The 26869-nt window shown below is 46.2% G+C and overlaps 1 protein-coding gene across 2 annotated transcripts; it reads right to left on the minus strand.

Moving 5' to 3' along the window:
- Positions 1 to 4356: 4356 nt before the first annotated feature.
- DPP8 (dipeptidyl peptidase 8) lies at positions 4357 to 26616 on the minus strand. Of its 2 annotated transcripts, XM_058811810.1 has the most exons (19): positions 26358 to 26616; positions 24738 to 24850; positions 23675 to 23848; positions 22620 to 22788; positions 21321 to 21431; positions 20855 to 20983; positions 19389 to 19450; positions 18237 to 18337; positions 16740 to 16917; positions 15380 to 15539; positions 14547 to 14626; positions 14007 to 14159; positions 13364 to 13499; positions 12461 to 12606; positions 11833 to 11979; positions 11280 to 11432; positions 9815 to 9957; positions 9034 to 9145; positions 4357 to 8476 (listed from the first exon to the last, which is right to left on the minus strand). In XM_058811810.1, exons 1-19 carry the CDS (start codon positions 26614 to 26616, stop codon positions 8354 to 8356), a joined length of 2649 nt encoding a protein of 882 aa, XP_058667793.1. In that variant the 3' UTR covers positions 4357 to 8353. The 2 variants fall into 2 exon arrangements, with proteins under 2 accessions (XP_058667793.1, XP_058667794.1); XM_058811811.1 differs by lacking the exon at positions 11280 to 11432.
- Positions 26617 to 26869: the final 253 nt, after the last annotated feature.

The following is a 26869-nucleotide window of genomic DNA, read 5'->3' on the forward strand; positions in this document are numbered from 1 at the left end:
GAACAGCAAGAGGAGAGGAGAAACTGCCAGGTGCTCAGCAAAGCTGCTCCTTGTGCTCAGCCTGTTCCCAGTAAAGTCCTGATCAACTCAACATGATCTTCTTCTGTCTAATTTTCCCACTGGAAATGCTATGCTTTTTATTTTCCTTGCTTATGCTGTTTTTCATAAGGAAAACAATTTTAAATTGCTCTATATGGAAACTTTCAGCAGTCTTATTTTCAGAAGAAATGCTCAGCATCCTCCCAGCTTTGCACAGTTGTCAGTCCTTAAGCTGAGCACGAAGAGGAAGAAAAAGAGGCTCTTTCCTCTTCCCAGGGAGCCCAAAAAAAGCATAATAAAGCATATATCTTTTTATTCCATGGCAGGTTTTGTTGCTGGTGCTTTTACTTACATCACTATGATGATTATCTCATTATAGCTTATTTATTTCCCCCTGTCATAAATATATATCTATATCTGTATCTATATCTATCTATCTAGCTAGCTAATCTGGTGATTTATTAACCCCATATCCTCTAGCTAATTCTATTAGCCAAGCAAGTAATCCTGCCTTTTGATGCTTGAAAAATCTGAATACACTGAGCTCTGACGAAGCGGTGGTAATGGAAAAGGCAGCTACGTAAGGAACTGCGGGGAAATCAGGGAAATTATCTGTGAATCTTCACAAAGTCCCCTGGAAGAGTTCAGACATGGAGCTGTCTTAATTGATAGCACGGCCACTTAGGGGACCAGTATCCATAGAAACTCCAGGGCCTTGACAAGATGACAAACAACGCCGCGAGAGCCTAATAATAGGAGGAATAATGAGGTGTGGCCAAAAAAAACCCAACAACAACAACAACAAGAAGCCAGTCATCTCATGGCATCGAATGGGTGGGCCCAGCTAATGAAAGCCTGGCAGATCTCCGTGACGGCGGGAGGGAGGCAAAGCGCGACGGGAGGAGGGAAGAAAAGAGTCGCCAAAGGCGGATGGGATTCCAGTCCCAGGGAGAAGCCCCGCGGCAGACGGTGCCACCGGGGATGTGGCTCTGGGGCTCTGCTCTCCGTGCACATCGGCCATGAACTGGGAGCAGCATCACTGGGAGCATCTCACCGATGATGTCGAGTTTTGCAAGAGTCACCCCATTGCCTGGCCTTGCGGGTGGTGTTTTGGTTGTCCAGTGAGGCTGGGACCCGGGGAGCCCTTGGGAACCGCGGCGGGTGGTCCCGGCCCCTTTCCAGAGCCTCTCGCCGAGCTTTAATCACCTCTCGACCCGAGCTCGGCTCTTCCTGCGCCGTTCGCGGCACAACTTTCCCAGGCGCGGCGCCGCAGCCCGGGCCCCGCCGCCGCTCGGGGCTGCGCGCACGCCGCTCCGCATTGTCCCGGCAGCCTGACCTTCCTCTTAATTAGCTTAAAACCGCACAATAAAAAAAAAAAAAATCTAAAAAGGGAGAAAAAGGAAGGGAAAAAAAATAGAAGGAAAAAACCCCTCGGTAAAAGCCAGTCGCAAATCAAAAGAGGCAACAGTGAGAGCAAGCAATGTGTCACCACAAGTGTCCGAGTCAATGGAAACCTTGTTAGGTGGGGAACAAGGGTCTGCGCTAACAAGCTCTTATCTGTGTTTTTGTTTTCTATTGAAGGTGCATGTCATTAGGAGGAGTGTTAACAAGAGCTCTCAATAGCTTCATATGGCCAATGGCCTCTGAATATTCATGAAGGTGTGAACAGAATGTGGGAAAGCGGTGGAAGAAAAGGCAAGAAAAGCGGCAAGAGGGCTGATTGTGCCGGGAAGAAAGGAGCCAGGGCTCTGTGGGAAAAAGGGATCCTGAATCCCTCAAACAAGAGCGTATTCCCTAGGCAAAACCTGTCCTTCAAGCTGTGGGACGGTATTGATGCAGCCAAGGAGGTGGGATTTTTCTGAGCAGCGCTGGCACGGAACCAGCTCCTGGCACTCGAGGTAACAGTGCCCAGGGTTTTTTTAAACTAAAATCACAGCAGCCACTGGCACCTGTTTTTGGAGCTGTGCAACCCTCTCTCCAGGCTTATTGGATCACAGGAGGGATCCAGAAGGTGGTTTTCCCTGGATGCCCGATATTGAAATGGGGAGGAACTCAAAGCAGATAGAGAAGACAGGAGGCAAAGGAGCAAGTCTGGATTCTGCTCCAGCACTGCGGTGCTCATCATGCCGAGGGAACAACTCATGTACACCCAGACAAAATCCTGGAATCACAGAATCAGAGACTGTTTCATTTGGAAGGAACTGCACACATCATCTCATTCCACCCCCTGCCATGGACAGGGATGCCTTCCACTATCCCAGGTTGCTCCAAGCCCATCCAACCTGGCCTTGAACACTTCCAGGATGGGGCAGCCACAGCTTCTCTGGGCATCTCCATGGCCTCCACATCCTCCTGATGTTGGGAGCCCCAGTCAGACACTGCACACCTGCTGCCCAGCACCTGCCTCCCCTCCTGCACCTCCCTGTATCCTCAGCTCTAGAGAAATCCCTCACTTGCCTCTGGCAAGAGCCCAGCAGGGCTTCCCAGGGGCAGGCAGGATAAGGAAAGATGCTTTTCCTACACACCACCTCTGCAGGCTGTGCAGCCGCTGCTTCTGCTCCGTCATGGGGCTAGGGATTTCAGCTGGGCTGGTTTAACACAGAGCTCTTGCTCTGCTCATTTTGGAGCAAAATTATACTGCAGAGTTGCCTCTTCTTGAAAGGCTCCAATCTCATGTGTCAGTGCCAGATAAATAGTTTTCATTCAACAAATCAATGAATAGAAACAAAGTACAGCAAAATAATGTCAAGTCATTTCACTGATAACGACAGCTGCTGGGCTGCAAGGAGACAGGGAGAGCAGGAGGGGGTGTGGGGGAATAGATTAAAAAATGTAAAAAGCAATGAATCACAGCTGGGGGGGAAATCATAAAACCACAAGCCACCGCAGCTCCCACACAAACGTACACGGTATTTACTCATCTCTTTCTAACAAAATTGCAAGTAGAATAGAAAGGAAAAGAGGGAGGGCAATGGTGAAAGCAAATTGTTCAAACTATTTTTGTTGGAAAAGCAAAAGGGCTTTTCTTCCAGCAGGAAGCAAACAGCATGGCTCCAAGAGCTGAGGGAGGGAATGCACTCCCGCCCCTGCACCACCACTCCTTCCTCCCACAGGTCCCTACCTTGCTGCTTTTGGGTCATCATTTCCTTGCTGCTGGTTTTCACCTTGGAGCAGTCTCTTGCTGTTTGCTTTTACAAGAGGAAATCCTGATTTTGGAAATGTGCAGCCACGTAGGGCCAGTCCAGTGGTGTGTGCCAGTGCTGAGGAACTCAACAGAACCAGCACTGGTTCTCCATAGGTCTGTTTGGCAGGAGCAGTCTGGAAAATTATTATCCTGAGAAAAGACTTGATGCTGGGGAGGAAAACACAGCCCTTTATTCCCAGCTGCCATTTGCAGTTTTGTTATTAATCCCATAAGATAACAGGAGGGTTAATTGTGCTCAGATTACAATTACAACAGGAAAGATTTTCCTGCTGTCCGCTCCCAGACCAGCACTAAACACTAAAAATATACCACGCCTTTAGCCTGAAAGAACTTTGCTAAATCTTCACTCCTTCCCCTCACACTTCAGAAGCTTTCACGGATGCACACTAAGGATTGCAAACTGGGAACCTTATATAGGAATGGGGCAGAGCACAAGCCAGTGCTTGCCCCCTCCTCCGGAACAGGGGGTGCTTCTCTGTGGGTGAAAAACCAGGAACGAATGAAAACATGAATTTTATCTGCCTTGAGCCACCCCCTGACCTTCTGGGATAGCACTACATGGAACTGGGGTGCCTGCAAAACCCATTCTGCTCAGAGACACAAACAGGAGGCTGAGCACAAGGTGACTGCACGAAGGGCCATCTCTTCTCCTGCACTGCTCATTCCAGTCACACAGGTTCCTCTGCCGGGGCACTGGGGCCACCTCCTCCCCGTGGCACTTGTCCCACCTCGGCGAGGCTGCGCCTGCAGTCCCCGGTGCGACAGCTCCGGCTGGTGGCTGCCGAGGGCTGTGACCAGCATTCACATGGAAACACAGGAGAGGGAACACGGCTGTGCCAAGGAAACGCCTGATCCTTCTGATGGTATCCATCTCACAAACCACAAGGGACAGGAACCATGGCAGATGCTTTTGTGGAACACCCGACGTGCATCAAACACACATCACTGCTGCTTTCCAAAGCACAACCAGGGCACAGATTTAATTACACACAACTCTCCTAAATCAAGGAGAGAGACAGCTGAAAATAGGGTGGAAAAAAACCCAACATTTAATTCAATTTATTTAGCAGCATCTTTATTGCAACAAAGGTTTTGTAATAAAACGCAGCAAAACTAATGTCTCCACTTTACATGATTAAAAGCCATGGAGCTCGGGAGGGGAGGGAGGGAGCCCAATAAACCCACTGGAGTGAGACATGCAATTCTGTTAACACAAACAGCAGGCACTTCATGTTCTCAAATTAAACACCTGAACTTCTACTGTGCAGAACAGCCAAGGAAAATCCGCAGGAAGAGCTCTCTGCCCCTTCCACAGGGGCACATGGAAAGTCTCTGTGGGGTTCTGGCACTCAAGGAAACAGGCAGCCCAAGGCAGGGCCCTCACCTGGCCAATGTTTCCCTTACTCAAACTCTGTCATTGCCTGGGCAGGGTTGGGTGTCACAGCAGCACCAGGACAGCCAGATACACAGACACATACAGCAGGAGCACAACCCACTTCTCCTGGCAGGGAATATGGGTTGGAACTTGGAGTGTGAGAATTCTCCATAATTTCCTACCCAGGTTCAGGCACAGATTCTCCAGGGTTAAAGCATTACTACACTATCCCACTCAGAAAGTTTTTCCATAGCCTATTTCCAAATGCCACTAGTAAGTAGGGAATGCACTTTCCATTCTAATACAATGAAGTTAGTTATTTTCAAAGCTTTGCTTGGTGCTTTGAGCTCATTTTTCCATTGAATTTGTAAAAATTACGCAGTTCTGGGTAGATACTAATTTTACTGTGTTCTGAATAAAAAGAGATCATTGAGAACAAAAGGAGGTGGGGGTGAAACCCAACAGCTTTGCACATCCCACACTAACAAGGCATCACTGGAAGCTGCACTAAAATGGGGTGAAAGAACGTGCTTTCACCAGGAACAAACACAACCAAACCCAAGCACCTCAAAAGACAGGAAACTGCCTGCACCAACACGCCACAGCTTCAGCATCTCAGCACTCAGATCCCCATATTTCATATATGTTCTTAAACATATGAAAACATTCATCTCAAAGACACCTGTGACACTAAATATCCACCATGCAAGGAAGGCTCAGTCCTGCTTCTGCTCAGAGCAGGGCAGACACAGAGCCTCTGGAAGGCAGAGGGGCCTCCACAGGCACACAGCAACCTCTGCTTTGGGAGCCACAGCAAAGGCTCCTCCTCACAGCTTTTTGCTCCACAACCTCCCTTGCATTTGCTCCCCCAGGATCTCATCAGTTCTGCTTAAAACTCACGTTAACCAAGAGATTTTTTAACATGCAGGAAGTGATGAAGTACAATCCCAAATACCAAACAGATTGGAAACCTCAGTGACATTCCCATCTCCAGGACTGTACGGTACAGCCTTGTCCTGCTCCTAGGCCAGGCCAACACTTCCCGATATGAGGTGCAGGAATACCACTCCCCCCAAAAATAAGGATGCAAAGTCCCTCAGCACTAACACCTTCCTACCTCTGCAGTCTCGATACAACGGGGCCTTTCTCCACTGGGAATTTAGCTGGAATCAGACTTCATCTAAGGCACCTCTTTTGCAAGAACTACAAAACTCTGGTGATAAATCCTTCCAGCACTTCCACAGGATAAGAGAGCACGGGGTCTTAAAGTGCTTAACTACAGTAAAAAGAAAAGAAAATGGTAGGAAAGAAAGAATCCATAATTTATGTTGCAAAACAGAGCAGTTACAGTATATTGTACTTTAATAGCTTTTTGATGTATATATTTAAACATTGGAAGGATGCATTATTAAAAATTCTATGTCAGCACTTATAATCACATCCTGCCTCAAATCCAAATCCAGCCCAGTTTACTCACGCAATGTTTAGTTCTTCAGTCCCCCAAAAAAGCACTGTTTGATGAAGGCCATTTTTGTTCTGTTTTTTAAACAAAAGGATCAATTTCATCTTAAAAATAATATACATTTACATTCAAGGGTAATCACCTCTAGAAAAAGAACAAAAAGATCCCAAAAAAGCAAGTTAATTTAATATTGAACAAAATATAAACAACCTTGGAAAAGGTGAATACTATCCATGGGTAATTTTATACATATATGTATATATGAACAGATATAGATATATGTATATATAATACAGCATAAACACGTTGGGAACACAATGGAATTCCAGAGGAACAGCTTATTTTTGTCTTTACCCACTGTTGTGTTGCACCTGTGCTCCTCTCTCTCGGTGCTGACTGTAACACTCCTCAGGGACGCTGCCCTTGCTTCAGCCACAATGAACCGCTAAGAGAAGACATCAAGAGAAGACATTCCTGGAGCTGGGCTCCTTCTCTGCCTCCTTTCCCAAAATCAACCCGTTATTGACTTGCTAATGGTGGTTTAAATCTGAAAACCAGCAAGCAGCCGAACCAAGGCTCCCCACTGCAAAGGAAGCTCCCTGCAGCCTGTTGTCTTTGGCTCCTTTGTGCATCCCAAAAACCAGATCCTGTTCTCACACACGGTTTTTACAGCCGTGCAACCGCCCCAGCTCCCCTCGGTTTAACTGAAAACCATGCAGTTTGATCCGATACAGCCAGACTCTGCTAAAGCCCAGAGTTCTGGGATCAAGTACAAAATCCAGGAAAGTACAAGGTTACAACATGTGGGGTTCTAAGAGCGTAAAGACCGATTCCAGATTTTCAGCAGATGAAAAGAAAATCATGCTCTGCTTCTCTCTAGGACCAAAACAGAAAGAAAAGGAAGTTCTTGGGTTTCTAAGAAAACCATTAAAACTTATCAGAGTCTCAGAGGCAAGTCCCAAAGGGAGAATTTTCTGGATTAAAGAAAAAAATTTTCTATGGATTTCTAGCCTAAATTACCTGTTGCCAGTTAAAAGTGCCTTCACACTCTTATGCTTTTCAGCCAAGCCTGCTGCTTAGTTAAAACCTCAGTAGCAAAAACACAACTGGGACTGCAATTCCTTGAGGGTTACCTGAAGCTGTACAGAAAAGGGTTCTCAAAGACAGCATCATCATCATCATGCACAGTAGTGCTAGAAAGGACCCAGGAACAGGGGACTGGACAGGGCATGAGCCTGGGAAATAGCCCCTCATACATGAGGAAGGTCAACAGAACAGCTCATATTGCCTCACATGTAAGGTCTCCCCACACATACTCTGCAGACCCTGGAATAAGAGTATTGAATTTCTACATTGTAACAGGATGCATACATATCATGCTGATGTAAGGGTGAGGAAGGAGTATTGCAAACCCAGCTCCAGAGTGAACATCAGGGAAACATCTCAACAGGATGCACTTTGAAGCTTGTTTGAAAGTTTACAGTTTCTGATTTTTAGCTTAAGTTAGTTTGCACCTCAGAATAAAAGATTGTTATGCCCATATCACAGTAAAGTATCAATTCACTTCTCCACTGAAATCAAGTACAATCAGGATAGGTTCTCAAGCTGCTGGAAGAAAAGAGAATTATTTATCCTACGGGAGAAGGAATCAAAGAACCTGGCATCAACTGATCTAAATCCAAACTTTAAATATGTTAAGAGGCAGCTTAAAAGTCTTTCTTCTTAAAAAACACTTAACATCTAGACAGGGGATATGTCCAACTTGTGACCACCTTCTAAGGAGTGAGACACATCCCTTTTCACAAAGCATAAAAGCTATATGATAGCATTTAAAATTAATAAAAGTTGTAACCATTCAGGTAAATTCTTGCTGTGTAGTGAGTAGATCATCCAGTATAATGTAATAAGATACCAAGGAACACACTGTAAAAATACATCAATTATGCCATAATTCTTCTAAAAAGTGAAGATCTGGTGCTATAGAAGTACGTTATTTTCAGTTTCAGCTCGTCCCCCAAGAGAACACCCATGGTACTGTATTATACCACAGACATTGGATTTTATTTACAGCTTAAACCTAAAGTTTAATAACTAAAGTTATTAGATCAGCGTACTTTAATTTCCCGTATGGCACCAAATTGACTTTTAAAAAAGTGTCTGTGAGGGTGTGTATGTGTGGCAGGCACCAGAAAGCAACGTTCCATTCTACTCTCTCTAGCTTGCTACACCTCCCTGTCCGGAGAGCAGCTGTGGAGCAGAGCTCTGAGGTCAGTCACATGGCCTTCATGGCAGCAATGCGAGAGCCCAGGTTCTCCTGCAGGTAATAGAGCAGGTGCAGCTCGTAGTGCTCGCCCGACTCAGGCACCCTGATGCTGTGTCTCTCCTGAGGGTAGATCTGAAATGAAAAATAAAGTCATGAACATCCACGCCAGTTGAAGGTGCCAATGTCTAAATCAGTCCCAGAGCCACACTGCACATGTCCATGGAATGTCCCTGCAATAACTCTGCACCTGAACTGACACACCTCATCCTCCACTGTCTGAATTCAGGAGAACCCACTGGAATCCAGCTGTGCTGGAGGGGATCAGCCTGGCTGAGCAGAGGCAGCTCCTGGCCAGAGCACATTCCCACTTCTGCAGTGTGGTGTTGGATCCCTGGCCTCCACCTGCACTGAGCCACCAGGGTTTAATTAAATGCAGAACCCTTCATGAACACTGCTGCTCTGCCTTCCAGGTGCAGATCTCCTCAGGAACAGCCTTAACTGCCTATTTGCCCATTTTTTCTTTTTGTTAATTCATAAAATATTAACATTAAAAAAAATGCTTGGCTCAAATGCTACAATTTTACTCCTAGAATTCCAAGGTGTCCAGCACAGCCACGGTACAAGTTCCAATTCTGGACTCCTCCAAGACACACACATTATTACCTTTACCACCCTGGTTCTGGCCTTACCTGTAGGTCATAGGGTTTCCCAGCTCTCACCAAAAAGCTGAGCAAAATACTGGTGTGTGCAAAGTGAACGTTCTCATCTAAGAATCCATGTAGCAGCAGCAAGCGGTTTGGTCTGGGAAAGCAAGAGACAAACAGTTCTAGACATCATCCCACTCATTTCACAGTCCACACACACCCCTACAAAAACACTCCCCAGAAAAGAGTATTTGCATTGAAAGCAGTAATTTCACAGTTGTAAACTGCTCTGGATAGACACGTTTCTCAAACCTGCTCCTTCCTCCTCTGAAAGTTCTTCCTGCACATGCATATTACAGACAGACATTTAATCTGAATAGCTTATTTATTTCTCAGCAATGCTTCCTAGCTTGGACAATATGAGGCCTTAAACCTTGCTGATTTCAACTCTTCCGCAAGAAAGCCCATGGCCCCATCGTGCTCTGCTGAGACAGCCTCAGAACATAGAAAAACATCCCAATTAACTAATTTTTGCTTAGCTTAATGTAGCTCTAAAGTGCTAATCAAACTTAAGATATGTTTTTCATTTCTTTAGACATAAAATATAGTATAAAAAGGCTTACAGCAAATGGTCTGTAATTATGCAAAAGTTCATTTGAGTATTAAGTTTAGTAGTGTTGGGTATTGGTTTCTTTATTTTTTTAAATATTATTTAATGTGAGCATTTGTGATTAGAGAAATACCAAGAACAGGGAGAAAAAATGTGTCTATGGGGCTTGAACTTTCCTGGTAGGAAAAAGAAGACAAGAGCCAGAAGGAAACTCACTCAGAAGGAAACTTCTCAGCCTGCATGGCCACGGATCCCAGGTAGTAGCCCTGCTCGTTGTGCTCTGGGTGGCCCATGTAGCGCTCCGTGTAGCCCGTGTCGTAGAAAATCCACAGCGTGACGGGGGCTCCAGCTATGGCCACCTGCCAGTGCCACAGAGAGGGGAATGTCAGCACTGCCCCCTGAGCTGGGCATGGCCCCCTGAGCTGGGCATGGCAGCACTGCCCCCTGAGCTGGGAATGACAGCACTGCCCCCTGAGCTGGGCATGGCCCCCTGAGCTGGGCATGGCAGCACTGCCCCCTCAGCTGGGCATGGCAGCACTGCCCCCTCAGCTGGTAATGTCAGCACTGCCCCCTGACCTGCCCACGTCCTTCCCTTCCACGGCTCCATCCCACTGTAACTGTGGAAGGAGCAAAGCAATCCTGCTGTCCCTGCCCAGCTCACACACAGCACAGCTCAGCTACCATCCATGTGTGCTGAGAACCAGGAAGAGCCTACAGGTAAACTGGAAGCAACTCTAAGCATATCCCCTGCAAGGGATGCTGAGGGAAGTGCATTCTGTGAGGTTTTGTGGGTTTGGGTCCATTTGCATGTCTAACAGAAACATGCATAAACTACCCTAGGATTCCACAAACTACCCTGCATGGCTACCACCAGCTTGCAGAGAGGCTTATGGAAAAAAATACCCAGAAAAAAAAACCACTGCAAAACCAGCTAAAACGCTTTTGCAAGGCAGGTGTAAAGGTAAAAATACAACAATTGTTAAAGGATTGAGACAAGTAATTATTAAATGTCCCAGAAATATTAAGGTTGGACTTAAAGAAAGCAAGAGTAGCCACAAAGAACAAAACACATCTCAAGGGCTGTTGTAGTTGTTCAATAACCAGCTCTTCCTACACCGCTACCCAAAAGGCAGTCTGGCTGTTATAGTTGTCTAAAGTCAGGCAGGCACAAGAACCTCTCTCCAGTACCTCTCCCCTCCCCAGGCTGTCCTCCTGGCTGCTTCAGAACACACTGCTATGCAGCAGCATGGGCAATTTGATCTGGAAATAGATCAGTCTGCAAAGGAACTACTCTCTCAGGGCCAAACAGAGGATGAGAAGGAGGTGTTGTTTTTCACCAGGATAATTTCCCTTACCTGGTTCACAACACAAAGAGCTCAGCTGGCACAAAGTGGGCAGCAGTTGACACTACCCAAGGTACCTTCAGCACAGATAAGCTGAGAGGTACAGGAGCACAGCTAAGTCATTGCAAGCTCAGCAGTGCAACAGTTGCTAGAAAAGCAACTTCCCTCTGAAGTCACCCAAACAGAAGAGTGTTGAATGAAACAGCCATTGCACTGTCTCTTAGCTTGTCTAGAGCAAACTCCAAGGTTTTTGTGCTGTCACCACCCATGGAAGTCACACTATTAAAAGAAAAATTCTGTCTGCACCACCAGAGTAAGTACTCAATGCATGAACATACCCTGAAGATATCTGACCTCTGTGTTAAAGCCATTAGGGAGAGGTAGCCTCCATAGGACCAGCCGTGGATGCCCACACGCTCCAAGTCGATGAAGTCGTACTGTGATGCCAAATACTGCAGCCCTTCCACCTGGTCATCGATTTCTATCTGTCCCTGGCAGGGCAGAGACAAAGTTCTGCTAGTTACAGGCAAAAGTTACATTCTCAGGATTGCCCAAGGTAACCACATTCAGAGCTTTGGTACTCAGGAGTGATCCATGCTCAGAATACAACTGCCCTGCTTCATGTGAGCTGCAAATTGTATCTGTGAGGAGACACAGCCTCATTATGAATCACCCTCTCTTAGGCTGCAGCTGGTTCACAACCTCAAACCATGACATTTTATCTTTCCCACATCAAGCATCTTTCCTCCCTCAACTCTCACCTATACACACTTCCTGTCCCCAGACCCCAGGAGTGTCACACAGGCAGTGCTGGGCTCCTTCAGCACTGGTAACACTGGCACTCAAACCCATCTCTGGCTGAGAACAGAGCCAGACTCAGAGCCCACTTACCATTTTGTACTTAAAGGCTCCTTCAAACTTCAGCCCTCGGTGGCAGGAGCCCCTGTTGTCAATGACAACGACAACATAGCCTAAAGAGGCCAAGGTGTTCAGTCGGAAGTACTTGATTCCTTTAAACCGGTTGTTCACCAGCTGTACCTGGAATACAAGAGCAGCACAGAAGCCAGAGGTCACCTCTTAATCAAATTTCAGGTTTTATTTATATTTACCTTCCTTTAAATGCTTTTAACAATTTTATAATGCAATGTTTTCAAGATCCCTACTGCAGGATTCCCTCTCTCTGCTATGCAATAAACTCCTCTCCCAGTAAAACAAGCCATTCTGCGTCACAGCTATGAAGAGCTCAGCTGAGGTCCAGTGAGACAGAACTGGGAACAAGGACTACCTAAATCCCTTTTGTCCCAGTTCCAGCTCTGCTACTCCATACCTGTCCTCAGACAAGTGGCAGTGCCTGGATGCATGACCTGGGAACAATGAATCCTTACAGCACCTTTGGCCAAGCACCCACTCACCAAACAGGCAAAATGTCACCTGCTGCCCTCAGGACAGAGCAGGAAGTGTTCCTCAGGAGAGCAGTGGAGTGATCCCTGCCAGCCCGTCCCACTGCTCACCAACTCACCTGAGGGCCTCCATAGATGAAGAGCACTGTGGGGTACTTCTTCCCAGGCTGCAGGTTGTGGGGTTTGTACATCATTCCATACAGTGTGAACCCCGTGGAGCTCTCAAAGGAGAACACTTCAGGGGGAATGTAATCGGGGAGAGGACCTACCATGGGAGGGAACAGAGAGCCTGGTTGTAACAGGAATGGATGAGTAACACAGCTCTGCTGCACCACTGTCCTCTCACCAGTCTCACTGCAATCCCAGGGGAGCTCTCCCACACTTTCCAGTGGGTGTAGCTGGATCCAGGCAGAGATTGGCAATGCCCCAGCCCCAGGTGAGCTCTCTGAGCCCTATCACATTGCCATCCCTGCTCTCCTGTGAATGACAGTAACTCTTCTCCCCTGACACAACCATTACAGATGTCCCATCCCTTCCTAATCCCACTTAGGACTCCCTACATTAACACATGGAAAGCACAGGACATGGAGTATGCCTCAGGTAAGGAGAAATGAAAGGCAACAGAGACCCAGTGGAAGATTACAGCCCAAGAGCTGTCTCATGAAGACACAAGTAGGCAGCAGCACACACTATTTAAGAAGTGCACCTCCCTCCCCAGGAACACACTCTTTAGCAGGCACATCACACAGAGCAAGTGAGTGCACTTAAATCCCTCCCTGAACTAAAACTGGCAGGAGAAAATTGGTAATTTCCACTCTAAATTCCTTCATGGTCTGTTTATATCCATTTGTTGCTGAGCTGAAAATGTCCCTTCTGTACTTCACAGAACTCCTCATAAAAGCCTGAGTTTCAGAGACAAGGCTGGTCAGCCACAACAGCAAATCTCAAGCAAGCATACACTGGGATATCTTTCATCCTGTGATCCTGCTTGTCCTTTTCCTGTTCCTCACTCATGCCATTACCTGCTGAATCTAAAATGGTAGCCCAGAATTCCTTAGTCCTATGAGCTGCATCATCTTCTGATCCTGTCAGCCGGTACAGTGACACACAGTGGGGGTTCTTCTGATTACTGTACTTGCTGATGAACATGTCACAGTCCTGGAGAGAAAAAGAACACACCTTGGACTCCTCAGTGCACAGCCACAAGCAAGTGATCATTTATTTTGCATTTAGATCTTTCAGAAGATGCTTAAGGGCCAAATTAAACCAGAAATCTGAGCACTTTTGCCTCTGAGACACTACAGTCCAAACCCAAAGATACACCTGAAAATCAAAGAGTGGCATGAGGAGCTTGTCACACACCTTCTTCTGGGCCATGGATGGATTCCTGGAACTCCAGCCAATGCTGCTCAGGCTCATCTCCTCTGGTGATTGCTCTCTAGTCCACTGCAGGCAGGGAGTCAGGCTCAAAGAGTTTCAAACAATTCATCCCAGCTCCTTTTGCCTGAAGTGAGCTGGAGAGCAATGGAACCGGGAGGCCAACTCTGGTTTCCAGGGTGGTTTTACACACTGACTGTACAACGTACAGGAGGGCACAACCCTAAAATCTGCTTTTATTATGTATCACCACTGCCCTGTCTGCTGAGCCCAGGCAGGCACAGGTACCTGGCTGACACAGCAGGCGTGCGAGTACCCGCGCTCCGTCAGGCGCTTCACCTCCCCGGGGTTCTCGTAGTTAACAACGTACAGGTGATGCTCCAGAGGTGAATCTTTCGTGCCTTGAAAGTACACCAGCTTTTTGGCTTCATCCACATAGATCTGCCAGGAACAAAACAAACAGCACATCCCTCAATATCCAGTTCTACCACCTCAAAGTCTCCCCCAGTCCCTCCTGCCCCACTTCCATAATGCTGAGTTGGAGCCCAGCAATCTGCAAGGGATAAACCAAAATACTGTTCTCACTGTCTGCAACTCTGATAGTTTGATTCAAATGCTCAAAGAATTCATCCAGCTCAGAGCTAGAAGAGCAGTGGTTTGGGGACCATTCCCTCCCTCCTTTGCAAGTTCACAAGTTACACAAAATAGAAGTACTGTGTATTTTGGCTAAAACCACACTGGATTAATAGATTTATGCTGATCCCTCCAAGGAACCATCTCCCTGCAGTGTGTGTGGCAGGATATCCATGAAGCAAGAGCAAGACTTACGTTGGATCCATGTCTGCCAAGCACTTCCCATTCCCCACTGGTAATTGCTATCTCCTCTTTGATGAGGCACTTAAAGTCACCTGCAAATAGCCAATGTACAGAGATTTTTATTACTAAAAATATTTTGTCACTTGCATAGAAATATACTGAATAATAGGCAGGCAAAGGAAATATGAGTTGTTAAAAATGGAGAATTTTGCAAGAACCCTGCTTTAATAAGATGATTTTATTTCCCTTAGAATGAGGGAGGTTTAGCAAGGAAAAGAAGTCAGATGCATTTAGAGAAATCGAATCAGCCCAAGATATAATGCTATATGGGAAAAAGACCCGCAACAGTTGCATGAAACTAGGACCTCTAGTAAAATTAAGTGTATTTTTTGTGCATACAGAGGTCAGTAGGTGCCTTCAACACATACTAAGTAAATTAAGTATCACAGCATGAAACTGTGAATTTAAGAACACATGCTGTGGAAAAAACCACTCTGGGAGCTTTGCACACAGCAATTTCCTGCATCTGAGCAAGACCAAGTTCCAGCAGTGAAGAGGAAAAGCCAACTATGTCTCACAGTATCACAGGGAGCTTGTTTCCCATCTGGTTTTTGGAAACTTTTCCTTCTAGTCCATAAGGAAGGATCAGGGTTAAAACTAAGGCATGCTGAAAACAGAATAACCCCTGTACAATTTCCAGAGGAATGACTGTGCACTGAAGTGCTTTCCTGGACAATAGCAGAAGTTTCCAATAAGACCCTAATTCCTGCCAGCTGGAAGGACATTTATTTCCTCACAGGTCAGCAACAAATGCCCAATTAAAGCCCCAGAACAATTGCCCTTACTCGGAGCAGGGAGGCTCCCACAGGACCGTTTGTACTTGCTCTCCTTCAGAACCGACGTCACCTTGTACAGGTGCCGGAAGCCCGTCTTGCACTCGGAGGCAAAGATGAACTCTATCTCATCTTCGTGGCTTTGAGGGAACACATGGAAGATATCGTGGATCTGAGGAGACAGAGCAGTGGGTTATTGTTGTCAGCAGGACTCTGCAGTCACACAAAATATGTTCCTCCTGCTGCTCAACACAGACCACGCAGTCCAGGCTAAATGGATGCAGCACTGTTCCTTACTGGGAGAACCAGTCACACATGGGGCCAGGGGGGGTCTGCAGCCATTGCCACATCCCTGCAGCTCCAACCTTCTGCCAGTCTAACTCTATATCCTGGTCACCAAACTGATTCAGTTTTTCTGCACCTGCCCTTCTAGCTTAGACACAGAGGCGGGTCCAGCTCTGCAGACCTCTGTCCTGTGCTGCCTGCAAGTGAAGGATTATTCAAAGAATGATGAGCTGACATCATCTTCCCACTCATCAACATGCCAGCTCTTGCTGCAAGGGACAATCTCTGGAGGACTTGGGAGCATTTTTCTTCACAGTATGAGCTGCCAGTCAAGAACCATTTCAGACAGTAAAAATAATGGAGAAAGGGAAATTCACTGCACCATCCTGAAACCAAACAGTAAGGAGAGAATGTGGTATCTAAGAGAGCAGTATAGTGACCATTCACTGGAAGGCTTTGTGCAAATGCTCTCTGAAAGATGCAACCATGTGTCAGTGATTGAGGCTCCCAGGCACGCCTCCAACGGGATGTCACTGCAGAGACAGCATCTTTCTGTGCAGCAGTGTGAGGAGAGGCACAGTTTACAGCAGTGACCAGGCACACCCATGACTGCTCTCAGCACAGGCCCTGCAGCTCACCTCCCAGAACATCACACCCTTCATCTGTTCCACTAGACCAGATGTAGTTCAGGAGGGGTTCAGTGCCTGTTAGCTGACTCTCAGGACTGTTCACCCAGTGCCATCTTGATCCATGTTTGTTGCCTGGAGAATATTTCATCTGGTGGCACTGCTGGTGCTAACAATTGGCACCAAGAAACTGGAGAGTGCCAGTGACACTGGGGAAGGGGCTACCTGGGAACACCCAGAGCCCTGGGCTCTGCTCCAGGCTCTGAGTACTGCATCAACTCAAGCACAGCAGGTCTGTTTTCACCTCCCTAATCTGTTCTCTGCATCCTGTTTTTTACAGCAGGAAGCATTGAATATGCACAGAACTTGCAAGATGGGATCAATCCCCTTGGCAGCACAGTAACATCAACAGTGCTCAAATGCTACAAACTGTCAGAGAAAGCTGAAATTCAAATTCTTACATTTATCCAGATGTCTGTCGTTTCTTCATAAATAATGAAAGGTGTAACAGAATCTGGTACAGCATCAATAAGTTTCTGTCTTTCCATTGCATCATCTTCTGTGGGGATGAATAATGCAGGAGGGATCAGGACTATCTGAAGCCGAGTTTGGGAGCGATCCAGCAGGATGGACCAGATGCTGTTGAGGACACAGATATTAGAGAAAATAACATGCAACCATGAGTATGGCACAGGTCTGAAAATCCCAGAGACACTCAGTAGCACTAGGTGTTTTGAGGGAGTCAAGAATATTCAATTGCAGATTAAGTCACGTGCAAAATTTCACCCACATAAACAAATCTCTTCCATAATACAAGAACCTATTTAATTTCATTTTAATATTGCATAAGCACTGCAAGTTCAAAAGTTTAACTCATGCTATTCTCCCCGATTTGAATTGTGCTTCAAGGGAGAAAGAGAAAAGAAAAATCAGAGGGAATAATGAAGCAGAAAAAAATTTCAATTGAAATTTCAAGGTCCTTGTGAGAATACTATTGTTGGATCTACACCTGGCAGAGAATAACACCGGCACCCAAAGGGACTAGCAGCAGCCCCTGCCATATTCTGATGGCTTTATATGTAGCTCCAACAATAATTCTGCAAAAAGCAGGATAATACAGCAAATGTGTCCCTGGATTTTCTTTCAGATTTGGATGGGAAAGAAATTAAAAAGGTGAAAGCCATCCTTAGATTCAAAACCTGGAGGAGTGCACTTCTCTAAAACCATGGAAACATCTGGGTTGGAAAAGACCCTTAAGATCATCGAGTCCAACCATTCCTCCAGCACTGCCAAGCCCACCACTAACCATGTCCCCAAGTGCCACATCTACACAGCTTTAAAGTCCCTCCAGGGATGGTGATTCCACCACTGTCCTGGGCAGCCTGCGCCAGGGCTGGACAACCCTTTCAGTGAAATATCCTTTTGGAGAAGCTTCTGGTGAGTTAGAAACACTGTACTACATCATCTACAGGGTTAAAATGACATGCAAATGTAAGTAGCACTTACAGCAGGTTTTCTGATCAGTAAGTCTGGTCAGCAAGGATGGTCCAGTGGTTAGGGCGCTAGCCTAGGGCCTGGGGGACCTGGGCTCATTTCTCTCCTCAGCCACAGACTTCCTGCGTGACCATGGCAAGGCACTTAACCTCTCTGGGCTTCAGTTCCCCATCTGTAAAATGGGGATAATAGCACTGCACTCTCTCTCACAGGGATGCTGAGAGGACACACACACCAAAGGCTGCGAGTGCCCAAACCCAAAGCAGTAGGGCCAGGGAGCAGAGAAAGACACAAGGAGGGCTCTGGTTTGGCTTTTGGAAAAATGGTCCCCTTTGCACAAACAAGTTGGTAGCAATGTAAAAGTGAAAGCAGGCTTAAGCTGGAAGAAGACAGAGACCACTACAATCTGCTTCTGACTGTATGACCCCAAACCCTCTGAGCAGAGACAGGATTAACATACGCACTATTTTCCTTCTGGCGTCCACCCAGCTCTAGCAATGTACTCTACTCCTTCAAAGAGGATCTCGAAGGGCTGAACTAGCTCTTTATCCACAACATCTGCAATCTGTTGACAAAGCAGCAATTCAGTGACACTGAGATGAACCCCCACAACCAGTTTTTCATGCACGACAAGAGCCTGGACACAGAAGACTTTCTCTGTGCAGCTCATGCAATTTAGATTGGTCAGCCTTTGCACCACAGGGGACTGAACCCCGTCTGGAGCCAGACCCCAGCACAGCAGGAGAGCTGCACACTGCCAGGACAGCCAGGGCTGGGACCAGAGAAATCTGGATGCTGCTCACAAACCCATCATTCATCTCTCACAACTCATTTGAATTCTCAGATCCCCTCTGTAAAGGGGAGGTGATTTGTACCGAGCTCTTTTGTAGGATTTGCATGGATAGATGCTGAACATGCTGCATGACACCCAGTTATCAATGTGGTTCTAATCCATGAAATGCAGCGCTGCAGTCTGTCCCTGCTGGGCTTGGGAAGAAGTCCCAGTTGTACCCAAAGGGTCCTGAAGGGTTTCCCTGCCTGTACTGGCTGACACCAGCATCACTATCCCAGCAGGTGACTGCTGATGGCTGAAGTAGCTCAAGAGTTGGGAGAATTCCAGTAATTTATGGCTGCTAATGTATCTGTTTGATAAGATTAATTTCCCATCTGTCCAAAGATCTTGGACAGGTCTGTGCTGTGGAAATTTCTGCATCTGTTTAAAACATCCCAGGGCAAAAGCAAAGTTCAATCTCTTCCCATATGTTCATGCTTTTGTAAGGTGACATACTGTATTTGCGATCCAACTTTCCCAATACCTGCAGCCAATCAAGAGACAAATCACATAAGAAGGTCTAACCAGCCAGACCTACAACACTCTGCTCTGCAGCTGAGCTTACACACCAGAGGTAGCGAAGAAAAGCACAGCCTTGAGAAATACTGCTGCACACTGAGTATCTGCACATGAGATGAGCCAAGGGCACTGCCCCCAGAGAAGCCAGGAAGCCATCACAACCAGGAAAGTTCCTCTGTATTGAACTGGAAAATGAATTTTACAAAAAAAGAGTAAAATCACAGCAATTAAATGTATTTGGCAAACAAATAGAACATAGACTTACTCTGCCTTCTGCATTGATTGTCACTTCAGAGATCTTGAAAGTGACCTTTGGATTTGCTGTACCTATAAAAACAGATGTTAAGTCAGGCATCAATTGTTTGCTGTGTATTATTGTGGTGTTATTCATACAGAACTGGAAAAGGCAAACAGCAGAATGCTCTTGGATCAAATAGCCTGCATGTCTGAGAGACAGCACAGAACCAGGCAGGGAAAAAAGAAACTGCAAATGTGGGGAGATCCAGAGGATGTAATCCTGCAAACAGATCAAGAGTCACACTACTGTCCCAGTGAGTCCTCTCTCCCACAGTCGGTGGATGCATTTGCAGGGTGGATGTAAATGCTCAGGAGTGACTGGGATAGCAGAGCAAGCTTTGGTTCACTGTTTGGCTGCTATTCCAAGGTGGTACATAGAAAGTGATCCAGTCCTAAAGAGCATCTGTGAAAACTAAACACCTAAAAACCTACTGCCATCACCAATGCCATTATGACAATAAAGCTACATATTGTTTGAGGCATTTGGGCTTTTGTTACCTTGTTTTCTTTGCATTATATAGAGCCATGGCAAAATACTCTCAGAAATCTGAGCATTCACAAACACCAAAAAACCACAAGGTGTCACCTCTTGCTTCCCAGCCTCACACTGAGCCTTCCTCTATCCTTGATACAAGCAGTAAATCAGGAAAAGCTTTTCCAGTGAATTGGGGAATTGACAAGATATGACTGAATTCTGCAGCTTGAGAACATCAGCCAATTACGAAGATTTCAGGAGCGAGGAAAGAGAGCAAACTACTGTAACCTGCGCAATGTGTCCTGCTGTGACAGCGGGACATCTCAAAAGGGTTGAACTGTTCAAACATGCCCAGCATCTGACAGTGAATCAGCCCTCAGCAGGTCTGCTTAAATCCCACTTCCCTGCTTCCAGTGGCACTCCACTTCAAGCCTGCCCTCAGCCCTTCACTGCTGAAGCCTCTGGACCACCCACCTGTGTGCAAATGTGACCTCAGGTGGTTTTCCTGGCAGGCTGCACCAGGATAGGTTTGCCGTTCAAAGTCCAAGAGCAGTCCTGGAGATCAGAGTCCTCCAGAACTTGAACTGCCAGGGCATTGCCAGCAACTAAACAGAAACCCTCCCAAAACCCCAAAAGGCTGTAATTCTGGAGCTGTTGCCCCAGAAACACAGGGCTGTAATGACAATCAACTCCTCAACAACTCAGGTCGTCCAGGATCCCAGAGAGTGGCTCAAACAGTGACAATGAGAGAGGGTTCCTGCCAACTCCTGACACCCAGAGCCCTCAGTATCAGCACAGTCACCAGTGACTCACCCAGCCTCCAGAGCAGCTTCCCCAAACACATTTGCACCACCTAGACACCAATTCAAAGACTACTCAACACTTCTCTCCTCTAGGCTTGTAGAGTCACTGCTGTCAGGCACATGGAATAAAACAGGGGTGTAAGTTCAGGGTCTCACCAGTTTTGGGATACCGGAAGGAATCTGTTCTTCTTGTCTCCAGCATGGGTGATGTGACATGGATAATTTCTACCTCTGACTCATCGTTTTCTTCATAAAGAATTTGAAGAACTTTACCCCCATCCAGTGCTGTAAATGAATTAACATTACAGAATTACAGAACAGAATTATCAGTTATTGCAGGCATCAATACTCTCTCAGGAGCCTGAGCTGATTGGAAGGATGAAGAAAAACCCAATAAAGCCTGTGACTCATGTTTCATTAAGCAAAACACTGAGACTCCTACAATTTCCACCACTGTTGTGAGAAGGGAGCCTCTCCCCCCAGTGCTCACAAAGCCCCTGTAACCTGCCCACTGATATAGACAGCTCCAAAGGAGACAATTTCTGAATTGCATAAAGGTAAGAGCAAGAGAGAGCTCTGCACTGGACAGGGCCTGTCAGACACCCTGGATCCCCACACTTACTGGGCTGTGCCTTTGGGCACCACCAGTAGCCAGTGTATCTGTCAAACTCCTCCTGCAGCACAAAAGTAGCCACGCCAGCAGATTTTGGATCCTCCTCAACATTGGCCAGTTCTAAAAAAAGACACAAAGAATTAGTTCATGATGTGCTGCAGAACCAAACCAGTTCTGCATTATCCCAAACACAGCCCAAGTTCACCCCCAGGGAACAAGTACATGATAATAAATCTGACTTCTCAGCAGATTTGTTTTCTGCTTCCAGCCTTCTCTGTTCATGTATTTAGGGAGGATTTAATCCTCTCTGACATGGCAGCTTCTTTTCGGAAAGGAAAGATATTCTCTCTTCTTACTTCTACCTAATCAGGCTCTCAATTAGGCAAGGAAAGAAAATGTTCTCTCTACCTGAGTTCAGTGAATTGGAACTACAACTTAAGAAAATCAAAACCTCAAACCTTTCTGAAGGACTGAAACTGAAGACACAAACATTCAGAAAAGTGAAAGCATCAGTATTTCGTTCACTGTACGAACCAAAATTAACAGACTTACATAACATCTCAACAGGATGACATATCCATAGGGCTTCAATATTTTTCCTGTTACCCTGGAGGTAACTTAGCAGCACTCCATAAATAATTATCATCTGAGAAGGAGTCATTGCTACAGTTTATTTTTACTGTACTTACATAATATTTTAATATTTAGCATTTAAATAGTCTAAAGCATTATTATGAAGTGTTGGAAATTTCAATTTACTAAAATTTAAATTATATAATTTAAATACAAAATTAAATTGATTTTAAAAGTGTTTTATCCACAATTTCCCATTTTCTTTCTTCCAGGATAAATGCCTAAAACACAGTTGAAGAGGGTAAGAAGTGAGAACCTAAGTTATTGAGTATGAGGGGCAAGCAGAAGCCCCAGTGCTATTCAGAAACTGCCTAAATTGTTTCTAAAAGTCTCTGCAGCCTGATTTCACTGACAGAAACTTTCCTCCAGCTCTATTCCACCCACAGCTCCTCCACACAAAAAAGGCTGTTCCAGTGAAAAGCAATGTGCTGTGTTTCAGGAGAAGAGCCCTTCCATATGCATCCAACAAACAACTCATTCTGCCAGATTGCACAGTGCAGGGAAAAGAATCATCCCACAGTATCTGCACTACAGGAAGTCTATAAATGTGATAAACAAGGTGGAAAACAGTGGCCATTGCCCCCATTTCAGAAGAACCTTTAGTGCCATTGCTCAATGCAGTCTAGCAAGAACAAGTGCAGAGGAGGTAGAGGGATTTAATTGAAGATGCATTACCATTGTGCACAAACGTCAGCCTCCTTTCTTCCCTGGATTCTATATTAGATATCCAGATATCATTGCAATGGATAAATGCAATCCAATTTGGATCAGCTGGACAAAGCTTGGGATCCATCCGGATATTTGGACAACTGGTCTCTACCAGAATGGGTCTTAAAGGCTGTTGCTATTTGGAATGAAAAAGAAAAAGAAACACAGTAAGATATGATAACACAGGAACACCACTGAGTAACCTGGATTTCAGAAGACCACAGCAGTGGGGACACTGACTTCTAATACATGTTTAGAGAGAAATCTATCCGCTTTACACACAGAAAAATACTGTGCAGATATTTTATAGGGAAAATTGTGCCTCTGCCATGGTCCCACCAGGCCTCTTTCCCCAGAGCTGAGGATCAGCCCCAAAACAGAGGGGAGCTTGTGTAGAGAAGCCTGGCACTCTCTTAAAAACAGCACCCTAAGAGAGGGCGGCAGAACATGCAACCTTGTCCTCTAAAAGCAACTCAAGATACAGTAAATTACCCCTGACAACAGGGTTAGACAAACACCAGGCTTTAATAATAATAATAATAATAATAATAATAATAATAATAATAATAATAATAATAATAATAATAATAATAATAATAATTTCAGCTTTGAAGGCCAGCTTCAGCAGAGTGAAGGCTGCTTGTTCTGCAAGTTGTACAGTCAAATGGTGTAAAAATGGTGTAATACATTCAGCACTGACCACAGAACAGTGACCTGGAAACTGCAGCCCAGGGACAAAAGTTGTCTCTGATGCGACATCTGACTCCATGAAAGGGCACAGAGCCTTTTGTTGCTTTTTATGGACACTGCTAGTCATGAAAAATCAAACAATCCGGTGTCATGCCCTGCTGCCACAATTTTACCACTTCTTATAGCCCTGCATTTGAGTATCTACTACCATGGACACACACCCCTGTGGATAACCCTGTTTCCAGGGTTATCAAGGTCACTTCCTGTGCCAGGGCAATAACTGCTGCTGATCTGCTCTTTGCTCTCACTCCAAGCCAAAGGAGGAAACTCACGGTGAATCCATGGGGGCCTCCATCTTTGACATGATAAATCCCACTCCCTGCCTGGAACAGGAAGGTGCCGCTCTCTCTGTGGTAATCATAGGAGGCAATCCCAACGGTGCCGATCCGCTTCCTCTCCCGCAGCAACTCCTCTTCCCGGGAATACATCCCATAGTCCAGGATGGCCTGAAAACAGGCAGAGAAGCCCAATCAACACCTCTGCTCTGCAAGCCTTACCCTGCTTCCAGGAGCAGATGGCTGAGCAGACATCCTCCTCCTCCAGAATCCTGCTGCCAGCTGGGAGCCCACTCCTGCTTTGCCTCTGCCATCAGCACTCGTAGCTGTAGGCCACGATCAGATCCCACACAAATATAAACTGACAGCCACTCCTACCATAGCAAGGCCAGCATTATTCCCAGTACTGCTTGGTATAAGAAAGCTCAGACTGAGGGTCTGTTATTTCTAGAACGAGCAGGAGAGGCTCTGCTCACTTTCACAAACATGCAGAGACTGGTCTGGTGGGAGGAGAGCACAGCCGGAGTTTCATGTCTGGCTGACAGCCCCGGGAAATAACACGGGGAAAAATCCACCTCATTCCATGTGGGGTTTGTCCCACCTCCTCCAGCCTGCTGCGGTGCATGGGATGGGATGGTGCAGGCTTGCTATGCGCAGCAGGGAAAAGGGAATCCACATCCCAGTGAGTGGGAAAGGGATCCTCTGCTCCAGCATGAGTCACGGAGCCACTGACTGATCCTTGGGGGAATCATCACTTCTCCTGCAAGACAGCAGGGAAGTGATTGGAGGCTCCAGGCTCCTTCAGCAATCCCCAGGATCTCACAGCACAGGACTTGATGCAAATTAGCACCTGTCATCTCTGCCAGCAAAGGAATCATCCAGCACACAGAGGGGATGGAACTCTAAACACTGAGGAGAAAACTGTGCTTCATTTTGGGATGGCTGCACGCCTTGCATGTACAAGGAGAATCTTTAGATTTCTAAGACAATAAACTTCAAATTTTCACTATGAAAACCCCAAATCCCACATGCTTGAAGCAAGAAAGAAATCAGGACCCACCGGAAAAAGATCCAGAAGAGGCTTCCAGGAAAGCAGCAAGACAGCAGCTTTGTTTATGGTTTTGGGAATTTCAGAGTAGAAGAGCGTGTTCTCTCTGTTCTCCCCAGACATTGCTATTGTGAAAATGAGATGAAAAAAAAGTATATTAGCTTTCTGTTAATAACCCAAACACTCTCAAAGGATGCCCAGGAACAGTTTCCCAGGCCCTTCCTACCAGCAGAAGTACTGATGGTCTCTGCACTGCAGCCTCACTCTGGGAATTCCCTGCTTCACAAAAGTGCAAGTCACAGAGCACAGAAGGCAGGGAACAATGACACCCAGGCTTACCCCATGCTGCTCAAAGCACTCTGTGCTTCTTACTGCCCTTTTACTCCATAAGCTTTATAAATCAAGGAGGGCTTTTGTGCCAATCCCTCTGTCTGGGATACACAGACTGTGACCTTTAGGGAGGCATCCCTGTCCTGCTCTTCTCCCTCAGTGATATTCAGATTTCTGAAGGCTCCTGCCCAGACACATGAGGATCAGCCCAGAGAGAGCCAGGAGTATTCCAAGGGAAGGCCAAGCCAGGAAGTGGCACTTGGGAAAGCAGAGCTCATCCTAGGGGAATCAACTTCAACCCACGCATGATGTGCTTGAACTCAGCATTATCCAAGGATTATGACCCCCATCTTGTGAAAAAAAAAAAAAAAAAGAGAAGCAATTTTTTGACTATGTCACTGCACAGCACATGCAAAGACTCTGTGAATCACAAACCTGAGCTTAAGCAAGCAGCCTAAGTGGCAAGCACTGGGGCTAGAAAATGGCTTTGACTCTTAGTCCTCTGCTTCAGCCATTGCTTCTCTCTCTAATCCGGGTTTTCATGGATTTATGTTCAGCTACTGCAGGTCCTGACAAAAGCATTCCCCCACCACAAGGCCTGCTCCAAAACACCACTCAGAGGGTTGCTCACAGTACCACTTATGGTGCCAAATCACTTCTATCAAGTGAACATTAATTAGTGAAACAATGCACAAGTGAGGCACTGAATCCAAGAACAAACTACATGAAGTTTTTTATTATTAAGACCAAAAATGTTGAGAAAAGTATTTACTCTTTAAGCTGCCCCTGACCTATGCTGCTATTTACTCCCCACTGGATTCCTGGAAAACCTGCTCCATCGGTAGCTGAGGCACAAAGGACTTTCAAAATTACACTTAAAATCTCTGCTTTGGAAGAAAGCTTTGAAGGAGAACAAGGCTCCACCCAACAGCTGTAATAAGAGAAAAGAGATAAACCTTTCTGCAAAGGCTTCTTTATCTCTGAAAGGAGATAAAGCTCCTGCACAGCTTTTGGAGAGAGTATGACTTGGAGTGACAGAAAAGGGACTGAACAGGCTTCCAGCCTGGGAACATGCCCCAAAGGACACTTCCCAGCTCTTTTCCAGGCCTAATGGGTCACCTCCAATCATGCCACTCCCACAGGAGATGAACTCACAAGTTTTAATGAGCTATTACAATCACAATCATGACTTCTGACCAGCAAGTGTGGCATGGAATCCCTTTAGATTTAACTGCCAGGAACAGCTGTCAGGAACAGTCAATCCCAGAGAGCCCTGCAGTGACACTGCCACAGCCAGCTCACCCAGATAGTAGATCCTATCGGAATGCGGTCCTTCGGGGTCATTTTTCTTCACAAAGGTGAAGTCATGAGGGGCTTTTGCCATCATGTATCCATGATACTTCCGTGTGTCTGTGAGCAGTTTCCGAAGCTGGCTCCAGGAATGCCTCTCTACATAGAAAGGTTCCAGTTTTGGCTGCTCCTCCCTCGGGACCTGCTCCTCACGACCCGCAGTCTCAAAGATTTCCAGGCCCGGCTGTTCAGTTTCCATGGCTGCTGCCATGTTGCATGTTTCTGGAAAAAACAGAGCAGCAGAGCTTCAGCTCCAGCAAACCCTCGCTGCACACTCCCAAAATGCTCCCCATGGCAGAAATGCTTTAAGAAAACCATCCTTTCACATGGGGAATAAAACCCACAGCACAAGGAAGAGAACTAGGAAATATTTTTCTGCTCTGGAAAATAGGCTGGCACCACCCAGCCTTTCAGAAGGGACCAAAGACTTCATGGAGCCACAGATTTATTGTTGTGTTTCCCGT

This window comes from Ammospiza caudacuta, chromosome 10, assembly GCF_027887145.1.
Source record: "Ammospiza caudacuta isolate bAmmCau1 chromosome 10, bAmmCau1.pri, whole genome shotgun sequence".
Classification (NCBI taxonomy): Eukaryota; Metazoa; Chordata; class Aves; order Passeriformes; family Passerellidae; genus Ammospiza; species Ammospiza caudacuta.